Here is a 21,463-nt window from a genome sequence, read left to right as displayed (position 1 = left end):
CAAAAAGAGGAGAGGAAATGAACATAAAAAAAACAACCTGTCTCATCCCCTCAGAGGTCCCTCCATAAGCTGACCACCGATCGCAAGAGGAAGAGTCCCCGAAAAGTGCTCCTCGTCAAGATCACGGATGGTACTGTAAATATAACCAACAGGCTGAAAGGGAGAACGGCCGTGAAGCTTGGTGGGGAGTTCTGTGACGAACCGGCAAAACTCCTGACGAAGTAGGGCGAAGCGCGGCCTCAGGGGCAGGCACCGGACGCCCACGGGGAAATACTGGGTGAGGCTGACCAGGGTCTCCGTCAAACGGAGAAGGCGCGACAAACGATCGAACCAAGGAGCGATGGCCATCTAGTCATCGTCCTCTTCGTCGAAATCCTCATCAAAATCGTCCATGTCGATGTCGCTATCGCTATCGCTGCCACCAATGCTCTCCTCGTCCGTTTCGTTCATGAAATCGTCATCGTCCAGTCCGCTCTTAGCAGGAGGGGCTGCGAGCTCCTCGCTGGTGGGGAAGTCAACGCCAACGGGGATGCCGGCGCGGGATTGCTCGGCGACCTGGCGGGCTCGGGTGTTGTATTCGACACGCTTGTCACGGTAGGTTACGGATGCGTCGACGTTGGCGGGAGAATTGATCTCGGGGTCATCGAGGAGCAAGAGGACCGATCGGAGAACGGATTCGGCGCCTTGGAGGGGGGACCAGCGCTCGGAGGCTTGCTCTCCCGACATCTCATCTTCGCCGGGGGCGTGGAGGATCGAGATGCAAAGCCTGCCATCCGGGTACACATTGGGATGGTAGACGATCGGCTTCGTAAATCGAAACGTGGGAGGCCGGTAGGGGTAGTCGGAGGGGAACGTCATCTCAGCCTGGGAGAGTTTCAAGGCCAGCGATTAGCATATGAAACTCACCAGCAGGGGGGTAGGGAGGAGAGTATGGAATCAATTACCTTCAAATAGGCTCCGGAGAAGACACTGTCGGGATTCACAACCATAAGGCCAACATCCCATTTCTTGATATCCGCCTCGTTTACCTGAAGACAATGATCGTAAGTTGCCTTTCTCATATCAAAGGCCAGGCAGGCGGGCAGGCAGGTAGAGAGAAAGGCAGACAAGTAGGTAGGCTCATTGCATTACTACTTGTGAGCTGGGTGAGTTGGGAGCAAATTGACTTACCTCAATATAAACCCATTTCTCCTTCTGTAGAGCCTGGAGCTCACTCATAAGACGCTTCTCAGCCATCTTCAATTGCTGTCCGAACAAGGTTGCACAAAGGAGAGTTAGGGTAGTGCCTGTAACACGGAATCCCAAGCTGGCGGTATTTGTGCCAAAGAGGTGGTTTGGGATATGAAATCAGGATTTCTTCCTTATTGTGTAGGAGGGAGGATTCCTTTCCCCAGACGCGTCTTCGATGTTTGTGTATGAATAATCACAAGAGCTTGACTTCAGATCTATCAAGGTCAAAATGGAGGAAGGTGGCAGGGTGACTGATTCCAGGAGGTCAGGTTTAAAGAAGGAACGACACTTTCCCCCTTGTGACAGCGGGGTTCCAGATTAAGATCACGAGATGCCCAAATGGTCCAAGGAGGAAAAGAAGCCCAAGCTGCAGCACGATGCCAATAAAATGCAGGACACAACACCAAAAAAATGGTCTGAGGAGGAGAAAAAAAAAGGAGAGAAAGAGAATAGAAGAATTAAAGAACCTTCACCAGGAGTTCAAACCAAAGTAAGATTGATGAAAAACTGGGAGAAAATACAAACGACTGACTCAAGGCAGAAACTTTGAAGAGCCAAGTGCCTCATTCCCTTTCCGGCTTGCAGATGTTGCAGATTAGGCGCCGCTGTTCCCGACCGGTTGGGCCGTCCAGGTCCGGGGTACTGAGTCCACTGACTTGTCCCAGGAGGCCTGGAGGTATAGTCCACGCTCTGGATTCTGTACTAGTTTGTACCTAGTACCATTTCCAGCATATGTCGCATGATGGTGCCTACGCTAACGATGGCGGATCCGGTCACTGTACGAAAAACGACTTTGGCGTCATTTCCTCGTTCCAGCTCGTCTTTCTCTGGGCGGTGGCGTACGGCTACGGTGGGCTGTGGTGGACTGCGTCCCAAGGCACAAAGTACCGAAGTACTTTAAATCCATTGCCCCAAAAGACACCGAACCCACCCCGGTCTTCTCCGTCCTCGCCACCGCACCACAGGCAGAATACATTGAAGCTGCGACATATACTTATTCGCAACGAGAATTAAAATCCTTCGCGACGAGGATCGGTACGGGCCGGAGAGCCTTGAGCAAATGACTCGACTTTGTGCCCGTTGTCCCTTACTCAATCATCTATAAACACGATTACTCACTTTTCTGTTTATAAAGAGCCATATTCCGAAGAGGCAACCTGATTCATTGTTGTCATTTCTGGGTATAATAATAATAATAATGCGCACATCTCTCTTCCATTCCACCTGAAAATCAAGGAGTTAAGAGTGGAGATTGTGCCCGGGGAAATCCGGCTACTAAACCGGAGCCTGCATCGCAATGAGGGTCTACTAAGATTACCAACGCCAGCTGGCTGACGTATCTTTCTCTGTAGAGGCTCTAGATCGCCAAGTCAAAGTAGATAATCTTCCCCGTTCGAAAGTTGTAGATAAAGCAATGTCTCGATCGCTTCTCCTCCTCGCACTCAGCCCTCCACGTGCTCAGTTCCTCGTGGATCTGCCTAACGTATCCCTTGCCTCCGGAGCCTGCTGCCTGCTCCAACTTCTTCCAGCCCTCGACGCTCGACAGAGGGGTGCTCTGGATGAGCGTCAGAGCGCCGTCCGACGTTTCGACACCGAGAATCGGGCCGCTTGTCAAGGCGTCCAGAAATCCTGCCGCGCTCGTCTGAGCTTGGTCGATAACGGACTGCCGCATCATTTTCTTATTCTTTTGGTGGGTTACAAGCACCGAGACCTCCTGACCGCCATGCGCACGCCGTGCCAGGGGGCCGCTTTGCTCTCGTTGAACTGAAATCCTCGATCGTGAGACCAGCGAGTCGCGTTCCTGAACTTTGCTGTGAAGCCACGTGAGGAGGTGGTTTGTAGGCATTTCCTCGTCGGGAATATCATTCCGTTTCATCGTCTTCACTCTCAAGCTCTTATCAGGCTTCACAACTACGACCCACGAGTAGTCGTCGTCTTTGACGTTGAAAAGGAGCACGTCTGTCGAGCCGGAGCTATTAGCGAGCTCGGCTGTGAATCCATTATCCCAAAGTGTTCCGAGGATCTCAACTCCAATGGTTCGTCGTAGAGAATCGTCCGTGCTGGTGACAAGGACATCAAGCTACGTGGTAGGTGTTAGTAAGACGACGACGAGAGTTCCGGGGGGGGGGTTAAAAGAGATCTATCACTTACTCGCCCTGCTTGCAATGCCTCCTGTTCCGGCCGTTTCTGCGATGCCGAGGATGATGATCCTGACTTGAAAAGATGGACAAATGAATGCCACGAGAACGAGAATCCAACAGCTCGCCGACCCTCCTGTTCGCGGTCGCCGACATTCAGGCGGAATTCCTTAATAAGGCTGTCATATCGACCACCCGCGGCGAATACTTCCTTAGCCTTCCCGCGGAATGTGCACGTGAAGAGAATTCCGCCCGAGTAGAAGCTCTCTCGGATGCTGCAAAGCGGTTTGAATTCGATTGTTGTCTTCACTGCCATTCTGTTCGTATATTCCACGACCTCCTCAAGGCGGCCAATGGTAGAGGCGACTCTGGAGTACAGGTCTGATCCTTTGAACATATCCTTCAGTTTGGAAAAGGTTTCACTGGGTGGGCCTGCTCGCTTTTGTTAGCAAAGAACGACAAAAGCTAGACGGGGGAAAAGAGAGCAGGGGAGAAACATACCCTTGAAATCAAACTTCTCTAGTTCGTTGACGCTCGTCGCCGACACGCCCACCTCTTCGGATCGAAGTTCCTGTCGTATCTTCTGCCACGTACATCCATGGATATGCAACTTACTAATGATGTCGGCCGTCTTCCGTCGAAGAGACCGGTCGACCTTGCAAAAGTCAAAGATGGCGTGGAGGAGACTGGAGTGTCCGATCCAAAAGGTCATCTTGCTCGCTACGGTGGGTGGGAGCGTGTGGATGGTCTCGTCCAGGACTTTTAGTAGCTCTGCCTCCTTAATCGACAGCTCCCGTGCATCCGAAGAGACAATGTCAAAGTCCACCTCCCCGAAAGCCACCGGCTGGCCCATACCCTTCGAGGCTCGGAAGACTGGCCCGAATGAGTAGACTTTGTCAGCCGGTACGGTTTCGGGGTGTTTTGCTAGTAATCTAGCCAGTCCCATAGTCAAATCGTATGGGAGCTGTAGCACCGTCCCGTCGGCGTTGAGGAGCTTGACCACGTTGTCTCCGTAATGGCGGGATCTGGGGTAGACATTGCTGCGGTTAATGGCCAGACCGCCGTGACGACGAAAAACAGTTTCCAGGTTCTCCTTGACCAAGGCTTGGAGGGCGAGATCATCCGTCATAATCTTCTTCATCACTGCCGGACCAGGCATCTCGATATCCCACGCGTAGTCCCGCGCTTTCCCTGCGAAACCCGAAAAGAAAGTAGCTAGGATTTCTCGATAATAGGGAGAGTCGGGCTCGACGCCACCTGCCAAGATGCTCTTGGTAATTTCCTCTTCACCATCGATAGGGATCTTGGTGCTCCTTAGCAGCGTTGCGCTGTCAGGCCTGTCCTCTGGATTATGCGCTACGAGGGAAAGTATGATTTCCGTTTGGTTCCGATCACCGGGCTTGAAATCCGGGGGAAGAACTCGGTCCGGTCGCCTCAGTCCTTCCAACACAAGTACTCGTTCCATCCCAAGCATTGGATGGTAGCACATCTCAAAGAGGATGACACCGAGGGAAAACATCTGTCCCGACCAAAAATGTTAGTCTATGTTCATTTGCCGTCATTGAAAAATTGAATCATTTGTGAAAGCAGACAGGTTTGCATCGGGGGGTAACAAGATGACTTACATCAACCTTGGAGCTGTACGCCCCAGAGGCTGTTGAGCGGACTTCTGGCGCGGTATACAACTTCGTACCCAGGCTTCTCGTTATTTGGTCTGGATCCGAGGACGATGCACCAAGCTTAGTGGACATAAACTGTCCCATGGTTGCCAGGCCAAAATCGGCAATTTTGACGCAATCTTCCCCCTTAAGGCCCTGGGTAATGAGAATGTTTTCCGGTTTCAAGTCGCGGTGTACGATGCTTAAGCTGTGGATATGACGAAGACCGGATAGGATCTGACGGAGAAGCCTCCAGATCTCGGGTGTATCCTTATACAGACCGCCATTAATCAGGTCTCGTAGTGTCCGCCGGTCACAGTATTCCATGGAGATGTAAAGAATCCGTTGAACTTTGGGTTGAGAGTTAGTTCGCTGTAGCTGGTTATGCGACGTGGAGGACTGATCTTCCTCCTGTGTGTCCTCTTCCGTCTCACCAACATCTAGGGTCTGGCTACTGCCACTGCGGCCATTTGTTCCGACATCTTCATCGGCACCCTCGCCTGAGTCGTACCCGAACTCAATCTCAATTCCAGGATATCCGGTAGAAGAGATGAAATCAAGTCCGCCACTGGCTGTAACGGGGCCCTGTCCGGACTCTGTAACCTCCGTACTGTCGGTATCATCGTCATCCTCATCGTCTGTGGTGATTGCGGACGAATCTGTGACCGTGTCAACCCAAGCGTCATAATACCGGACTACTGCAGGATGGTTGAGCTTAGAAATCAAAGCCACCTCCTTTAGAACCTCCGTTAATGTGGAGCTTGTGCTGACGCGGATGATCTTGATGGCAAAAACACCTCCGTCGAGCTTTTTCCGGGCCTTTACCACCTGACCGAAGCCGCCTTTTCCAAGGCGACCCTCCTCGATAAATTCAGCCTCGTATCGGCCGGTATAGCGACCCTCCTTCGTGCCATCAAGTCCGAGGCGAGAGGGCAACTGCTGGACCGAGCTGGTAAACGATTGTAGCCGGCTCCTTTGGGGTACAAGGGTTCCAACGGCGAAGATCGGGGCATCGGTCGTAAGAAACTCGGTGCAGCCTAAATCAAAGGCCTTGGGACGGCGCTTGGGGTCTGGATCAAAGAAGCCTACCATCATTTCCTTGAGTGGTGTGGACAGGCTATGTGCCTTCATGAAGGCATATGGCGAGCTGAACTGCTGGACGATATCGAATCCGAACATCATCTGCATGATGATTACGCCGAGATCCCAGATATCCGTCTTGTGGGTGTACTGATCCTTGCCATCTTCGGCGGTTGTCTCAGGGGCAAGCCAAAAGCTGGATCGAGAAGAGGTGAATTTCGTCTCCGAATCACTCATCTTGGCAATGTCGTACAACATGTGCTGGTAAACAGCATCTGAAAGCTTCGCAACAGTCTGGGTGGCCTCGCCGGTGCTCTCCTTGAAGATAAGCACGTTCCGTGGGTGCACATCATGGTGGATTATACCATGATTATGAAGACAGGCCATGGCATCAAGCAAGTCTCGGGCGAATGAGCGTACCTTGGAGATGTGGAGACGATCGCAAATATCCAGGAAGCCTTCGAGAGAAGTCATCTGGGCTTTCTGGTTTAGAACTTGCACGGTCCAGAACCTATGTAGGAAATTCTTTTCCACGGCAAGTTCCTCGTGGATCATAAAGCCGACAACGTCGACTAAATGGCGGTGGTGTATGCCCTGAAGCATAGTGAGCTTTCCTTCCAATGCGATCATCTGATTCCTCACACTCTCGCCTTGGTTCGTTGGGAATCGAAGAACGGTCTTCTTTAGAGCGAGTGGGGGGCATGACGAAGCCTTGGAAACACTCGGGAGACAATGGTGGACCGCAGACAAGGGTCCGGATCCGAAAACCGAGCCGCATTCAACTGTGGTGAAGCTGAATTCCCTGCCCGATATGTCGACTACTCGGCAAATTCTGTCGAACATGATGATGTTGTCGTCCTTGTCGGGTTTTGAAGCATCCGCGTCGACCAAAGCCTCACTCGCACGGCGGCCTTGACTTTTCTCATATGCCCTGGCCGCTTCTTCATGACGCCTCAGTTCTTCCTGCACAGCGCCAGCCATTGCGCGTTGCTCTTCTCTGCTCTTCTCCAAATCTTTCCTCTTTAGCTCTTCTTTCTCCTCCTGGGCTTGACGCGCAAGCATAGCCTCATGGCGCGCGCGTTCCTCTTCCAAGGATATCTGCCGACCACTCGCTTTTGCTTGCGCGTCATCCTCGAGAATTTCTCGAATGCCCTCAATGATTGGATGCATCATTTCTTGCTCTTCCGAGGCGAGCTCCTTCGGTTTTGCCTGAAGAAATTTTTCAATCTTGAATCGAGTCGCATCTCGAAGGTCACCGAGAAGTGTAATGAGCGGTGGAGATTTGGGGTAGGTCGCAGTCAAGATGACTCGCAGGGTACAAGAAAATCCTTCGTCGGAGGCGCTGATTCGGATATCGAAAGAGGGCTCGGATTTCTAGAGAGAGAGTGGGTTAGCAAGTCTTTGTGTAAAATTGCAGTAGCAACCCATCAACATCGCCACACCAGAAGACTGCCACGGTCCAAAAAAAGACATCAAAGACAAGAAAAAGATCGAAGTAGGACTGAGTCACACCTTCCAAGCCGAATGGGCCTCTTTCAATCGCTTGAAATCCTCGCCATAAATCGCATCGAGGGCAATCAACTCATTCTGTTGAAGCTCTTCGTACTTGGTAGTGCTTCCCCGGTGGCTCTTCAAGCCAGGGAAGCCCGCGTCGCTTTTCTTGGGTTGGTTTGTCGGCTTCTTCCACGCCATCCTGACCAGGAAGGGTTAGACGAGTGGACGGCTCGGAGATGCCTATCCAGTTACTTGTGAAGGTAGCTGGGACGTCTCACGAGGAGAAGTCCATGGTTTCTTTTCTGTTGGTAAAGAGTCTGTGGTATGTGAGGGTTTGTTTTGTCGAGGTTGCCGAGGAGGATGGAGATGCGCCCTGTCGCTGGTCAAGATTGAGGTTTTGGAGGGGTCGAGTCAAAGCTGTTGGTGACTAACGGGTCTTATCGATAAGAGGAGCTGCCAGAAACAGAAACCAAGGGTCTAGCGCGTCTTTGTCGCGTGAGTGGCGTCGCGGGGTAGCTAGGCTCAAGGTCTCACCAAGGAGGCAGGGTGGTTGAAACGAGCAGATGCTCCATGGGGAGCTGATGATTGACGAAGAGCAGTTGAAATAAATTGATAGGCCATCATCGTAGAGGTGACTCTTCCGAATTGATGATAGAGGGGACCTAGTAAGAGCATTGGATAGGATTGGTAGCTAGAAGGTACTAGCCAGTGGCTTTGAAAAGGATGAAGTCGTTGGTGTCTAAAATGCTGAAAACGAGAATGGGAAATGAGGTGGGAAGAGAAAGAAACCACTTTAGTATGAGCTGTGAATTTTTTTTTTTTGAAGAGGAGAAACTGAACTGGTTCTCTGTTCTTCCTTGGAGAAGGAGAAGAGGTAAGCTGGGGTTGTGAAGATGAACCTTCGGCTTATTCTCGGAAGTGGCCAATTGATGACACCCAGTGACAACTTACACAGAAGGAACCCCAATGGCCCAGTTTGGTGTCAAAGTAAACAAAGGAAGTTGCATCTGATTATTCGCCCAATTCCAATTTTATCTTACCACTCCCACCACTCCCACCACTCACCAGCACAACCCTTTACTGCACCTTCTCAGAGACAAATTTTGGGATCACCTATTTACACAAATTTCTTTCCGACATAGTGTGTGAAAATCATCTTTCTCTGCTGGGTGACGCGAGAGCCCCAGGGTAAAAAACATCTTCGAGATGCTTGGTTGGGTTTTGCGACGCGGTCTGGAACCGGCCAAAGGCGCGAAGGAAGATGGAGGTAGGAAAACAACCACTCGACACCCAATTTTTCCATACCAATCTTCTACGTTCGACAATTGCCGACTCGACTCATGACCTCAAGTAACCATGGCGCTAATGCTTCTCTTCTTGCTTTGGCAGATGACACGACGCAGATTGATGCGCCAGACACCCCAGCCCCAGTCTTCGCCGCCAGAGCCCTCAAGACAGCTATTTTTGGAGAGGGAGATGATAGAAGGCGAGGGGCTGTGGATAGACGTGGGCGACTGGAGCATGCTCATTCCGATGGAAGAACTCCTCCAAGCAAACCACCCGGAATCCTCCTAACGCCGGGGACTGGCACCTCCCGACCCAAACGCGTCTCATTCGGCAATGATGTGTTCGAGGATGGGTCGAAGGCCGCCGGTACGAAGGTTGGGATGCGTGCGGGCCGTGATTCGACGCGTAGACGAACACGACTGACCGAGTTGATGGCGAGTTCGAGGCAAAATAAGGCCAAATCTTCCACCGCGGAGAAGAAACAACCCATGCCACAGGTTGAGGAGAACGAGGACGATGATGACGATGAATGGGAAGAGGAGGATGACGATGGCGCTGACGATGATGAAGACGACGATTGCTGCAGCCACGACATTACTGTTGACCTTAACGAGCCGCACTCACGATCCGGGAAATACTGGAAATCCAACTTCGAGTCATACCACAAGGATGCCAAGGCGGAGATGGAGAAATTGCTCAAGTATAAGCAACTTGCAAAGTCCTATGCCAAGATGAAGGATACTGAAGCTATCGACTTGAACGAGAAACTAAAGGAGGAGCAAGAAAAAGTGTTAGAGATGGAGAAGAAGCTCAGCGAGATGGCGGCTCAGATTGCCGCCAGGCGCCTAAAGGGCGGCGACCACGAATCACCCGATCTTCTGAGAAACCTTGCCAAGCAAACAGCCCTTGCGGTTCAGTACCGTAGTCAGGTCAAGGAGCTCGAGTCCTTATTGAGGAACCGGCAAGATGATGGCAGACACAGACGAACGGGTGCTGCGTCGCCACGAACACATCGCACACTTCTCGAAACCCAGCGAGAACTACGACGCGCCCGTTCCGAACTTCGAGAGATGGGAGATCTGCAGGACGAGGTGACGCGCTTAAAGGCCGAACTCAAAGCAGCGGAACAGCGAGCTACCAATCTTGCGGAGGAGAACAAGCGATTGGCTCGTGGAAGTGGTGACGATGGATCTTCCTACGTAAAGGATCTCATGGCGCAGCTACGGGACGCGAAGGCGGAGACTCGAAATAAGGACGTGGAGATTAAGGGGCTACAGCAAGAGTTTGACGACTTCAAAAAGGAAGCCGTCGCCCAACAGGAGGATACGAAAGCAGTATTGGAGAAGGCAACTGAGAAGATATCCGAGCTCAAAAGGGAGCTGCGGATCCTCAAAGCTTCCAAGGACGAGCGAGGCACGCGTCCTAAGAGCTTCCACGGGCTCGCTTCAACCGGGACGAGGAAACCCTCCGCTGACGATAAACCCGATATCCACGTCGACCTCCGAGATCTTGCCCGACTCACCAATTCCGCCTCGCCTCCCGCCGAACGACAAATCAAGGCTAGCAGCAATCTCGCTAGCGAGTTGGACGCAAAGCGGGTTAGAGTCACCCAAGCGTCCCGTGCGCTTCGCGAGAGATTCCTCGGGGAGCCTGATGACCTCAAGTTGGGCTTGAAGACGGACGACGCTCCCCGGAATCTCCTCACCGACCGGGTGAATCTCGAGAGGCCAAAGTGGCAGCCATACATCCCACGATCTCCGCGGAACCGAGCCTACCTTAGAGATGTAGGACGGCGCAATGGAAGCTTGGACCTAGATGTGGCAGATGCGGAACCCAAGGTCGGACAAGTTGATCTAGACCAGGGTGACGATGATCAGCCCCAGCTCGATATGCTTAAGGAGCGTTTTAAGCATCTCGGTCTGCCGGACATGAATGGTAGTTCCATCTTGGCTGGCAATACGTCACGATGCACCCTACCTCCAAACAGGCGTGCCGCCGCGTTGGCGCGCATCGAGCAGAGGAAAGCGGAGCGGAGGCAAGCGATTGCGGGCACGTTGAAGGCTCTCGATAAGGAGAACGTGCGGCCCACAGCTACAGCTACAAGGGACCATTCAAGTTGGTGATGGATAGACACGAAGCGGGGGGAGTAATGGCCAAACTTTCTTTTTTTCTTCTTCTATATCTGGGAGGAGATCATTATCGCGAGGGTTACAAGTTGTAAAAACATAGTGGATCGTATTTTTTTTTTTTTTTCGGCGTTTTGAGCATCTCGTCGAGGGGGGGGCGGGGGGGCAAACGGCGTTAGGAATAAGCCAAGTGAATAGAGCAACTGTTTCTTATCTTGATTTATGGTCTTATCTGCTTCCTCAGTGAGCTCTGTGGTAACGCTGAACTTTATCTTTTCCTCCCACTCATCAAACAGTCAAGCTGAGATGAATGGGCTTTCAAAAAATGAGAAATCCTCAGTGAAGGAGATCGAAGATGAAATCGCCGAACTCGAGGGTCGTCTTGCTTCAGCAAGGCATCGACTCGACCAATTGAACCATCCTGAAAATGACGTTGCAAACATTCCAACTCACCCTCACTTCACCAACGGCAAGGCTCCCAATTTCTCTCCTTAAGAAACATCTATTCGCTATAAAGAAAAATACATAAACCAAATAAAAATAAAGTAAGAAAGTATAGAAAGAACTAAAACTAACTCCTACCTCCCCCAGTCAACGACCCATCTCACCATTTCCTCCTCCTCCTTTCCGACTCCGCCCTGCCCCTCGGGTCCTTCGCCTTCAGCAGCGGTCTCGAATCCTACTTAGCCCACACATCCACCGCTGCCACCCCAACAACATCCTTCTCAACCTTCCTCCCCTCCTCCATCTCCTCCTTCGCCTCCACGAACCTCCCCTTCGCCCTCGCCGCCTACGACAACCCCTCTTCCCTCCCCGAACTCGACGACATCCTCGACGCGAGCACGATCTGCACCGTCGGGCGCCGCGCCTCAACAGCACAGGGTCGTGCCCTCCTTTCTCTTTGGGAAAAGTCGTTTGCGCCGCCTCTAAGGGATGATGCCCTTCGGTCGTTCGCGGCAGAGGTGAAAGGGACGTGTGGGGGGAGGGCGCATGGGCATTTGGCTGTTGTGTTCGGGGCCGTCGGGAGAGCGGCGGGGTTGGAGAGGGAGAGGATGGCGTATGTGCTCGTGTTGGGGCATGTTAAGGCCTTGGTGAGCGCGGCTGTGAGGGCGGGTGTTTTGGGGCCGTATAAGGCGCAGGGCGTGTTGGCGGGGGATGAGGTTAGAAGGATGGTGGGTGAGGCGGTGGAGAGGGAGTGGGAGACGTGGGTGGAGGACGCGGGGCAGACGGTGCCGGTTATGGATTTGTGGGTTGGGAGGCATGAGGTTTTATATTCGAGGATTTTCAACAGTTAGATTAATAAAGAAACTTCATAGGGGAAGGGAGGTGTGCTCCGTGATGACAGTCGTGGTGGTAGCGGCAAGGGTCTTTTGGTATCTCGATTCTATAATGGCAGGCAATCATGATAATGTTACAAATTTACACCAAACTCATTCATCGTCATCGCTATCATACGCGACTAAAGGTCCCGCTGGCGCCGCCGCCTTTCGTTTCGACGCAACAGCCACCTTGGCAGAATTCAGTGCCGCGATAGTACTGCTCGAAAATATGCCCGCCCCTTGCTCTGGCGCGGCCTCTATTGCCAGCGGCGGGCCAGCCGCGCCGTTCTCCGGCTGATGTTGTTGATGCTGTCCTTCCTCCAACTCATATCCCTGTCGTCCGAGCGGGTTGACGGCATTTGCCCCAACCGCAAAGTGAATCTCGTCCGGAGCCTGATAACCTGAGAGTCCGTAGCTGCTCTCAATCTTCCTCCTCTTCCTCGCCTCAGGGTCCTTGCCCTCTATCTCGGCGACGAACTCGGCAGGCAGAGCGCGCCTGATGGCCTCTGCCGCTTGTTCTTCGATCCTCCTAGCCTCTCGCGCTTGTGCCATAGGGTTCGGGTCAGGAGTTGCCCATCGGACGTTGAGGACTTCTTCGTGGTCGAGGGATTGGTGGGCCATGGCTTCCTTGGCGAATTGGGCGTTTGCTTCGTTGCTGTAGGTGATGAAGGCGACTCCGCGGGTGTTTAGGACACGGACTAAAGGATAGAGGGTTAATATCTGTCTCTAAAAAAGCGGGAAAAAGGGAACAGAAAATAACTCACTTCGTTCAATCTGACCCCATTCCGCAAAGTGTCTCGCGACAATCTCCTCAATATCCTCCGACACAACTATCCTCCCAACATAAACTGTCCTATTCTGCCTCGTAAAACTTCCCACGCCGCCCATATCATCCCTATAATCAGAAAACTTATCCCTCCCAAAACAATCCACGTTCGGATTAAACAGGTCGTGAATCGTCGGCAGCCGATGAAGGTAGTCGCAGTCGGGTCCCTTAGGACATATCCCCCTCGCGAAGAACAGACAAAAGTAGCTTCCCGGTATCCTATCGGCCTTCGTGTACCCGCTATCCTGCGCAATATTGCACCGACCCTTGGCGTGGGTTTTGGAGAGGTACTTGTCCTCGTTGTCGCCGCCCGACCATTTGTTGTACCAGATGTTGAAGACGGTGCCGGTCTGTGGCGGTGGCTCCGAGGTGATGAAGGACGGGTCTACTTGCGGTCGGGCGGGCCGCCTCTTCTTGCGGATGATCTTTTTGACTTTTTTGGGAGGCGCGACTTCGGTGCTGCCGTTTGCGGGTATGAGGGCGCCGGCGCCGTCTTCTTGCTGGGGGGCGGACTCGGTCACGACGGCCTGCGCCGTCATTTCGACCTGGGGTTCTTCGTCTGACATCGTCGCTAGGTCGTGAGGGATATGATTGCGTGCGCGTGCGTGGGTATATCGCTGGTAAAGGCGTTTTCCAATGCTTGACGGATGATCTGATTAGACGGCGTTTATGACGATATTAGGGCTTCCCACGATGTCTCTGCGAAGTTGAGGTTGCTGGGTCGGATTGTTTTTACTCGAGATCTGTGGCGAACGAAATGGTAAGGCTGTGGCGGTGCATAAGCTTCTGCCAGTCCAGTACACCTCATGGCAGTGGCAACACCAGCCACAGCTCTCACCCCGCCAAATTCAATCGTCTTGGGAAAACTGCCCCGCCATACTTCGTAGATGTCAAAGAAGCGTTCCGCGATTTCGTATTCATCCCAAATCCTCTGCAGATTTGGCCCGCGACGGGTGTTTTTCCCACCCATTGTTTTCGTTGTGTAGTTGTTCGGGTAGTTTCAAATCCTGCTTCTGCAGGTCGAAACCGTCAAGATGGTCAACATCACAGACAAGATCAAGGAGTAAGTCAAGTTCCAAGGTGGGGTGGACGGACTGGCAGAGGAAACGAAGCAAACGCTAAGCTATATTTTCTTTCCCTCTTTAGGATTGAGGATGAGATGAAGAGGACGCAGAGTAAGCGACCCTAGACGTGAGAAGAATTTCACTTTTACCTGGCATTAGTGTATTCCTAGCATCTCAATGAGCCTCCAAGGCATCTTTGTTGTTTCGCCACCAGCATGAGCTGGGATGGGATGTGAGATGACCAGCATACTAACTCTTTTGTCTAGAGAACAAGGCGACAGGTACGTTGATATGTTGATTTTCTTGGAATGAACCCCCTGATTAGATTGTCTTTTTTGCTAACATGCACCCAGAATACCATCTTGGTTTACTAAAAGGGCAAGTTTCTCTAACCCGTGAAACCCGCCCACCAGCCCGAATCTAACTCGCATCAACAGCAAACTCGCCCGACTCCGAGCGCAACTACTTGAACCCGGACCGGGATCCGGCGGGGGCCCAGGAGCGGGATTCGACGTGAGCAAAAGCGGCGATGCAAGAATCTCACTAGTCGGATTCCCGTCAGTAGGAAAATCCACCTTCCTCTCCAAAGTTACCAAGACGAGGTCGGAAGTTGCATCCTATGCCTTCACGACTCTCACGGCTATTCCCGGTGTGTTAGAGTACGATGGCGCCGAGATCCAACTTCTCGACCTGCCAGGTATTATCGAAGGTGCCGCTGAGGGCAAGGGACGTGGACGGCAGGTGATTTCGGCGGCCAAGACAAGCGACATGATTCTCATGGTGCTGGATGCCACGAAACGGGCGGAGCAGAGGGCGCTTCTCGAAGCTGAACTCGAGGCTGTGGGTATTCGTCTGAACAGGACACCTCCGTACGTGTTATCATTCTCTTCTTTGGTGTATTCATCACGAGTTCTGCTCCTCCACCGACTCACACTGCCTTAGAAACATCTACCTCAAGCCGAAAAAGGCCGGCGGAATGAAAATCACCTTCCAATCCCCGCCCAAATACCTCGACGAAAAAATGATCTACAACATCCTCCGCGACTACAAGCTTCTCAACTGCGAAGTCCTAGTCCGGGACGAAAACTGCACCGTCGACGACCTCATCGACGTCATCATGAAGGACCACCGCAAATACATCAAATGCCTCTACGTCTACAACAAGATCGACAGCGTGTCAGTCGAGTTCCTCGACCAGCTGGCGCGTGAGCCCAACACCGTCGTCATGAGCTGCGAGCTCGACCTCGGCGTGCAGGATGTCGTGGATCGGTGCTGGAAGGAGTTGAACCTTATCCGGATATACACCAAGAGGAAGGGCATTGAGCCGAATTTCGAAGAGGCGCTGATTGTGAGGAATGGAAGCACGATTGAGGACGTGTGCGATCAGATTCACCGGACGATGAAGGATACGTTTAAGTATGCGCTCGTGTGGGGTGCTAGCGCGAGGCATGTGCCTCAGCGGACTGGGTTGGGACATGTGGTTGCGGATGGGGATGTTGTGTATATCGTCAGTGGCTGGCGTGCGTGATGGACTCGTTTTTCGATTGAGCCTCGTCCTTCCCATACATACTCGCCAGGCGTGGGGGATACCTGTATCGTGAGAGCTTCTAAGGAAGACAAAAACCAAAGCCGGTCAATTGATTCTAAGTTCATAACGTATCATGAGAAAACCCCAAGCCTGCAGCTTTTTCTTTCACCAGGTATTCGTGTAATCCTCCGAAACGCCCATAAAACTACCAGAAAGGTTTCCCTCGTCCCTGACGTGGACAACGGAGACCGAGTGCCAAGACCGTCCTTGCCCTCCATCGACAGACATTATGATCCTCCCAATAACAATCGAATGAAAAAAGGAAAAGAAAAACAAAGTGACAGAATCGTAGAAACTGGATGAAAATGTACAGAACTAAACAGGAAGGAAGAAAACACAAGTTTCCTCTTCTCCCCCCTCCAAAAGGGAGGAGGCAAAAGAAAAGAGAAGGAAGAAATAAAGAAGATTTTGGTCCAGTCAAGGGGCCTCACAAGGCGGTGTCCTTCTTCGAGGCATCGAGCTTCTTAGCGACGCCCTGAGCGAAGAGAGACTTGGGCTTGACCCTACAAGGTCTACGTCAGAACTCATACCATCTCGAGGGACAGACGAGAGATGGAGAGAGAAATTTGATAAAAGAAAGGTAAGTGACTTACTTTCCAACCTGCTTGTTGCGCAGGGCATTGAGCTTGGCGGTACAAGGACTCATGATGTTATCCGAAGGCGAGATATACTGCTTGTTCTGCCTAAGTCTCCGAAGAGCCACAGAGGACAGGGCGGTGTTGGTAAGCCCGTCGTTGCCATGAGATATCTCGGGGTTGTTCTCGTCCGGGCAAGTAGTCTTGTTATGGATGATAGGATTGGGGAGAGGAAGAGGAGCATGCTCGGTGGCTTCGCTGGAAGCTGCCTGGTGGTGGTTGTGGCTGGGAGGAGATAGAGACGGTTTAGTAGAAGAGAGAGCGGTAACTGACTTCTCGGCCTCCATTTTGGAATGGAGGATCTGGCGGTGGTATTCCATGCTCTTGATGGACTTGGTGGCGGGTTGTTGCTCGGTGGCGAGCATGGAGGCGTTGACGTCCTTGTTGGAGAGGATGCCGGACATTGTTGCGTCTGTTTCTTTTCTTCGTCGAGTGCGGATAAGTATTTCCTCGAAAACGGGGCCGGTTAAAGAGGTTAAAGAGGCGTGAGTGATTTCGTTCTCAACAGAGTTGAGAGATTGTGAGGGAGGCACGTTAACAACAGGTTGATCGTTGGAGAGAACAAATGGGTATTAGAGAACAAAAAAAAGATTTCTCCAAGAATTAAAAGCCCTGATGGGAGGTAGACTTTTTTTTTCGTTTTCTTTGTCTTTGTTTCCAAATTATTCGGAGGGAGATCCGAATAAACAAGCTTCGATGTTTGAACGGTGGATCGAGGAAGAGAGAAAAGTGATGTACTTGGAATCAATGTAAATAAAAGTAGACAAATTTGGAGATGAGCAGGGATCATAAACTGTTTAGCTAAGCCCAGGGAGGGAAGGTGTGGTGGGGATTGTGCGAAGGAAACGACGTGGGTCGTTGGCCAGGCAACGTACAACAGATCTCAAGACGTTGTCGACTACACCTTCTCATTCCAAGACAATTTCCAACTCCAAATACTGGGTTTCAAAGAATAATTACTACCGCGAATCAAGGCCTACGAAGTAGAACAGTCCGTTTCGTCGGAGAAGAGATGGTGGGCGATGCCGTATCCACGTGGCCTCCTCAGACTTTCCACCAGGATGAATCTCGTTTTAAGTCGGCAAGAACCCCAACTGTATACAGACTAGAAATATAAGGATAAGGAGACAGAAACCAAAATATTTGGAAGGGCTTTGGTGCGGCATGGAAATCCCGTGGTCTCTATTATCATAGAATCGAAGATCGTACCAGGAAAGAACAAAACACCTCTTGTCCCTGGCTCTTCGCTCCCCGCTACCTACTGCTTGAAGGGGATACTGGAATGAGTCTCACGCTATTATTGTGTTGCATTGAAGTGCTTCGCCCAATATCTCTCAAGAGTCGAGCGTGGAAAGCGTCAGTCGGGCTGACACCTAGCAGACATATCCTAGCATCCATCATCCTCCATCATCCCAAACCCCCACCCCCCCCCCAAAATGCCAATTCCACAATATCGGGCTACTCAAAGCAAGATCTAAATTCCAATATTCGTTTCCGTCTCCACCGTTTCGTCTGGTTCAAATTGTTTTTGTATGGCAGCAAGAGAATTTAATTTATCGTTACTAGAACCTTGTTAGATGGAAGACTTGAATAGACGGACTGAACCAACTTACCGGGCTCGGGCTCGGAGCATCCGGTGGATCAGGTCAATTGTGTCTTGATCATTTCTGGTTCTCTCCTCATCATGGCCGAGTCTCTGGTCAATCTGTTCAAGTCTCTCCTCAACACTGTCAAGTCTCTGGTTAATTCGTTCAAGTATCTAGCCGATTTGTTCAAGTCTCTGACCGATTCGTTCGTTTGTCTGGTCAATACGATCACAGCTCTGGTGAAATTGTTTGAATCCCTCGTCAACTTCCTGCTGAAACTGCTCAAGAGTTTGTTCGATATTATGCAAAGCCCTCTAGATCTCCTCTTGGGCTGCGGAGGGGCTTTTCGTGGACGACACCGCGTTAACGTCTGATTGTTCCGCAGCCATTGGGTTAAACCAGATTTGGTTAGAATAACGAGATTAGAGAGTAGAAAGTAAAGTGTAGAGGAGAGAGTAAAGTGCAGAGTAGAGAGTTCGATGTTGGTGTTAGGCTTGTTTAGTTTGGGATTGTTTATCTTAAGGAGGAAACAGATCATTTTATAGTTGACTGAGGATCACTGGAGGAAGGGGCATGTCGTGAATCCTCGTTATCCTGGCTGAGATTTCAAGATTTCACTATGCTGGAGTTAAGTGATGAAGAGTGAAGAGTAAAGAGTAAGGCACAAGGAGTGGTTTGTTCGTTCCTTGTACAATCTTTGATTTCAATGTAAGATCAGGCTTATTCATGTTCCTTTCGAGCAGCAACAGCAGGCAAATGGAATAATGACTATATAGAATACCTGGTTCTGAACCTCTGTACTATCAACACAAGACATAGCAACATGTAGATTTCAAGGCTCTTCCCCCTAAATCTTAGACTTCACAATCTTCGTCCCAGGCTGCCGCCTCGTCAACCCAAGAGCCTTCAACAACTCCTCCGTCTTCTCCTTCTGCCACTGAATCTTATCCGTCACCTCCTTCCCCCTCCTGCTCTCATTCCTACCTAGCTGCCTCAGGTGCACCTCATCAGGTCCATCAGCCAACCTCAGCGTGCGAATCAGCGCCCACATGTACGCCAGGGGCGTCTCTTGAGAGACACCAGCGCCGCCGAACGACTGGACGGCGCGGTCGATGACGGTGAGGGCGACCTGCGGCACGGTGGCCTTGGCTTCGGCGATCTCCTTGAGAGCGGCCTTGGGGCCCAGGTCGTCCATCTTGATGGCGGCGTTGAGGACGAGGAGGCGGGCGGCGTCGATTTCGATGCGGGAGCGGGCGACCCATTCGAGGATTACGCCGTGATCTTTGAGTTGTTTGCCGAAGGTGGTCTTTCTGGGGTCGTTGATGCGCATGATCATCCACTCGAGGGCTTTCTCGGCCTGTGGGTGGTTTTTCTTGGTCAGTCTCTTGGCATTCCTCGGCTGGGTAATACGTATACGAAAGAGAAACAGGGGAAAAAAAAAGAGGGGCAGGAGGGAGAGAGAATGTGATTTACGTACAGCACCAATGGTCCTCATGCAGTGGTGGATACGACCAGGTCCAAGACGGCCCTGGATGATTTCGAAACCGCGGCCCTCGCCAAGGACGAGGTTCGTGGCGGGCACGCGGACGTTCTTGAAGCTGATATGGCCGTGGCCGTGGGGCGCATCGTCGTAACCGTAGACCGACAGCATGCGGTGGATGGTGATTCCGGGGGTCTCGGCGGGGACGAGGATGACGGACTGCTGCCTGTAAGGGTCGGGGTTGCTGGGGTCACTCTTGCCCATGACGATGTAGATCTTGCATCTGGGGTCACCGGCGCCGCTAGACCACCATTTCTATGATATGCCGTCAATATATGTTTTCAAGCCCAGGGTATATAGGCACCAACATACCGATCCGTTCAGAACATATTCATTCCCCTCCCTCCTCATAGTAAGCTGAATGTTCGTAGCATCCGAACTAGCAATATCCGGCTCCGTCATCAAAAACGCCGAACGAATCTTCCCATCCATAAGAGGCGCCAACCACGTCCTCTTCTGCGCCTCATTGCCGTACTTGGCAAGCACCTCCATGTTACCGGTATCGGGCGCCGCGCAGTTGGTGGCCTCGGAAGCGATGTGCGAGCGACCGAGCCACTCGGCCATGAGGCCGTACTCGAGGTTGGTGAAGCCGGGCGACTCCTTGTAGTGGCCCTTGGGGAGGAACATGTTCCAGAGGCCGAGGGAGCGGGCGCGGGCCTTGAGGTTCTCGAGGATGGCGGGGTAGGATTCCCAGCGGGCGTCGCCCTCGCCGATTTGGGCCTCGAAGACGGGGTCGGCGCTAGAGGGTGGTGGTGGTGGTGATGTGAGCTTGGCTGATAACAGAGGAGGAGGAGGATGAACACCGAAAAGGCACAGATACTTACGGAATGCATTCTTCTTCGACGAACTTGGCGACTGTGTCGAGGGCCTTGCGGGCCCGCTCGCTAACGCGCTCTTGTACCTAGTTGCGGGGAGAGAATCCTTGTGTCAGTCGCATGGCCTCCGATGCTGGACAATTTCCTCGAAGCTTTCTCAGAGCGAGGATGATGTATGACATCAGGGGCAAGATTCAAGATTGGAGCTTACAATGGAGGGAATCTTGGCAGACATATTGTCGAATAATCTTCTTTTCCTTGCTACACAGAAAAATAAATCCTAATGGGGAATAAATCCAAGGAGAAAAAAAAATAGAAAATGGAAGTATCCTCAAGATCGTCAAGGCTAGGATCGAAGACTTAAATTCAAAGCCCCAAAGCAGTTTAGAAAATCCACATGCAGCAGCGCGTCCGGCACAATTAATAGAAGAAGTGACGAATGCGGCGTAAGCTGATTCCGGGGATAAATCAATTGATTCATGGAGTCGACCGAGCGATGAGCTTGCCGGGACCCAGTGAACAGGGGCAGCTACGAAGTAGACCTGCACGAACTCCGCCATCAAGCCAAGGTTTCGATGTCATGCCGAGGTAACTTGACGGGGTTAATGCGAGAAGGCGGGGGGAGGATTTCTTGGGTTTGGAACCCCAGATTCCACCGGCGCCAGGCCTTTGGGATTGGAGGGTTGAAGAAGTCCGTCTGCTAAACTAAAACTATACTTCGCTGTGCATTTGAAGCGTCTACTTCGTACTTCGTAGCACACTGCGCCAAGCTAGAGGTACCAACAAGGTGCGGATATGAGAAGTGTAGACAGATCAGTGTACTGATCAACAATCAGACAGCCAGGCCAGGCATTGATGCAGTCCACTGAAGTCGTGGGGGCGGACCGAGATTGGACATGCCTGGATACGGAACACCAGTCCAAAAGCAGCAGGCCAAAGTCTTGTTGTCTCATTTGTCCCACACAAGAGACGCCCTCTCATTGCTCCAAATCCGAGAATGCCTGGCTCGGCCCCTCGAATAAAACGAATAAACGTGCGTCTGTCGTCTGCCGTGGTATGATTATGATCCGTCATCCG

At 51.9% G+C, this 21,463-nt stretch overlaps 7 protein-coding genes across 7 annotated transcripts; 2 read left to right on the top strand and 5 right to left on the bottom strand.

Moving 5' to 3' along the window:
* Positions 1–348: 348 nt before the first annotated feature.
* Positions 349–1,236, bottom strand: SAPIO_CDS8902 (uncharacterized protein; the record flags this gene model as incomplete). The annotated part of the gene is made up of 3 exons (XM_016790431.1): positions 349–864; positions 945–1,028; positions 1,171–1,236. The coding sequence occupies 3 exons, from the start codon at positions 1,234–1,236 to the stop codon at positions 349–351; spliced, it is 666 nt and encodes a 221-aa protein (XP_016639734.1).
* Positions 1,237–2,587: 1,351 nt separating this feature from the next.
* SAPIO_CDS8901 (uncharacterized protein) lies at positions 2,588–7,892 on the bottom strand (the record flags this gene model as incomplete). The annotated part of the gene is made up of 6 exons (XM_016790430.1): positions 2,588–3,310; positions 3,382–3,800; positions 3,870–4,887; positions 4,994–7,480; positions 7,619–7,799; positions 7,879–7,892. 6 exons carry the CDS (start codon positions 7,890–7,892, stop codon positions 2,588–2,590), a joined length of 4,842 nt encoding a protein of 1,613 aa, XP_016639733.1.
* Positions 7,893–8,806: 914 nt separating this feature from the next.
* On the top strand, positions 8,807–12,308 carry SAPIO_CDS8900 (uncharacterized protein; the record flags this gene model as incomplete). The annotated part of the gene is made up of 3 exons (XM_016790429.1): positions 8,807–8,867; positions 8,990–11,002; positions 11,605–12,308. 3 exons carry the CDS (start codon positions 8,807–8,809, stop codon positions 12,306–12,308), a joined length of 2,778 nt encoding a protein of 925 aa, XP_016639732.1.
* A 135-nt stretch (positions 12,309–12,443) lies between these two features.
* Positions 12,444–13,724, bottom strand: SAPIO_CDS8899 (Pre-mRNA-splicing factor CWC2; the record flags this gene model as incomplete). Its single annotated transcript, XM_016790428.1, has 2 exons — positions 12,444–13,030; positions 13,097–13,724. 2 exons carry the CDS (start codon positions 13,722–13,724, stop codon positions 12,444–12,446), a joined length of 1,215 nt encoding a protein of 404 aa, XP_016639731.1.
* Positions 13,725–14,192: 468 nt separating this feature from the next.
* On the top strand, positions 14,193–15,750 carry SAPIO_CDS8898 (uncharacterized protein; the record flags this gene model as incomplete). Its single annotated transcript, XM_016790427.1, has 6 exons — positions 14,193–14,221; positions 14,305–14,333; positions 14,489–14,503; positions 14,660–14,735; positions 14,825–15,091; positions 15,165–15,750. The coding sequence occupies 6 exons, from the start codon at positions 14,193–14,195 to the stop codon at positions 15,748–15,750; spliced, it is 1,002 nt and encodes a 333-aa protein (XP_016639730.1).
* Positions 15,751–16,237: 487 nt separating this feature from the next.
* Positions 16,238–16,849, bottom strand: SAPIO_CDS8897 (Uncharacterized protein; the record flags this gene model as incomplete). The annotated part of the gene is made up of 2 exons (XM_016790426.1): positions 16,238–16,313; positions 16,404–16,849. 2 exons carry the CDS (start codon positions 16,847–16,849, stop codon positions 16,238–16,240), a joined length of 522 nt encoding a protein of 173 aa, XP_016639729.1.
* A 2,029-nt stretch (positions 16,850–18,878) lies between these two features.
* On the bottom strand, positions 18,879–20,621 carry SAPIO_CDS8896 (uncharacterized protein; the record flags this gene model as incomplete). Its single annotated transcript, XM_016790425.1, has 5 exons — positions 18,879–19,388; positions 19,509–19,826; positions 19,884–20,310; positions 20,396–20,472; positions 20,598–20,621. The coding sequence occupies 5 exons, from the start codon at positions 20,619–20,621 to the stop codon at positions 18,879–18,881; spliced, it is 1,356 nt and encodes a 451-aa protein (XP_016639728.1).
* Between the last annotated feature and the right edge of the window lie 842 nt (positions 20,622–21,463).

The sequence above is a fragment of the Scedosporium apiospermum genome, assembly GCF_000732125.1.
Source record: "Scedosporium apiospermum strain IHEM 14462 chromosome Unknown SEQ_SAPIO_0132, whole genome shotgun sequence".
Taxonomy (NCBI): Eukaryota; Fungi; Ascomycota; class Sordariomycetes; order Microascales; family Microascaceae; genus Scedosporium; species Scedosporium apiospermum.
The sequence above is the reverse complement of the archived record's forward strand: the minus strand, read 5'-3'. Positions and strand labels throughout refer to the sequence as shown.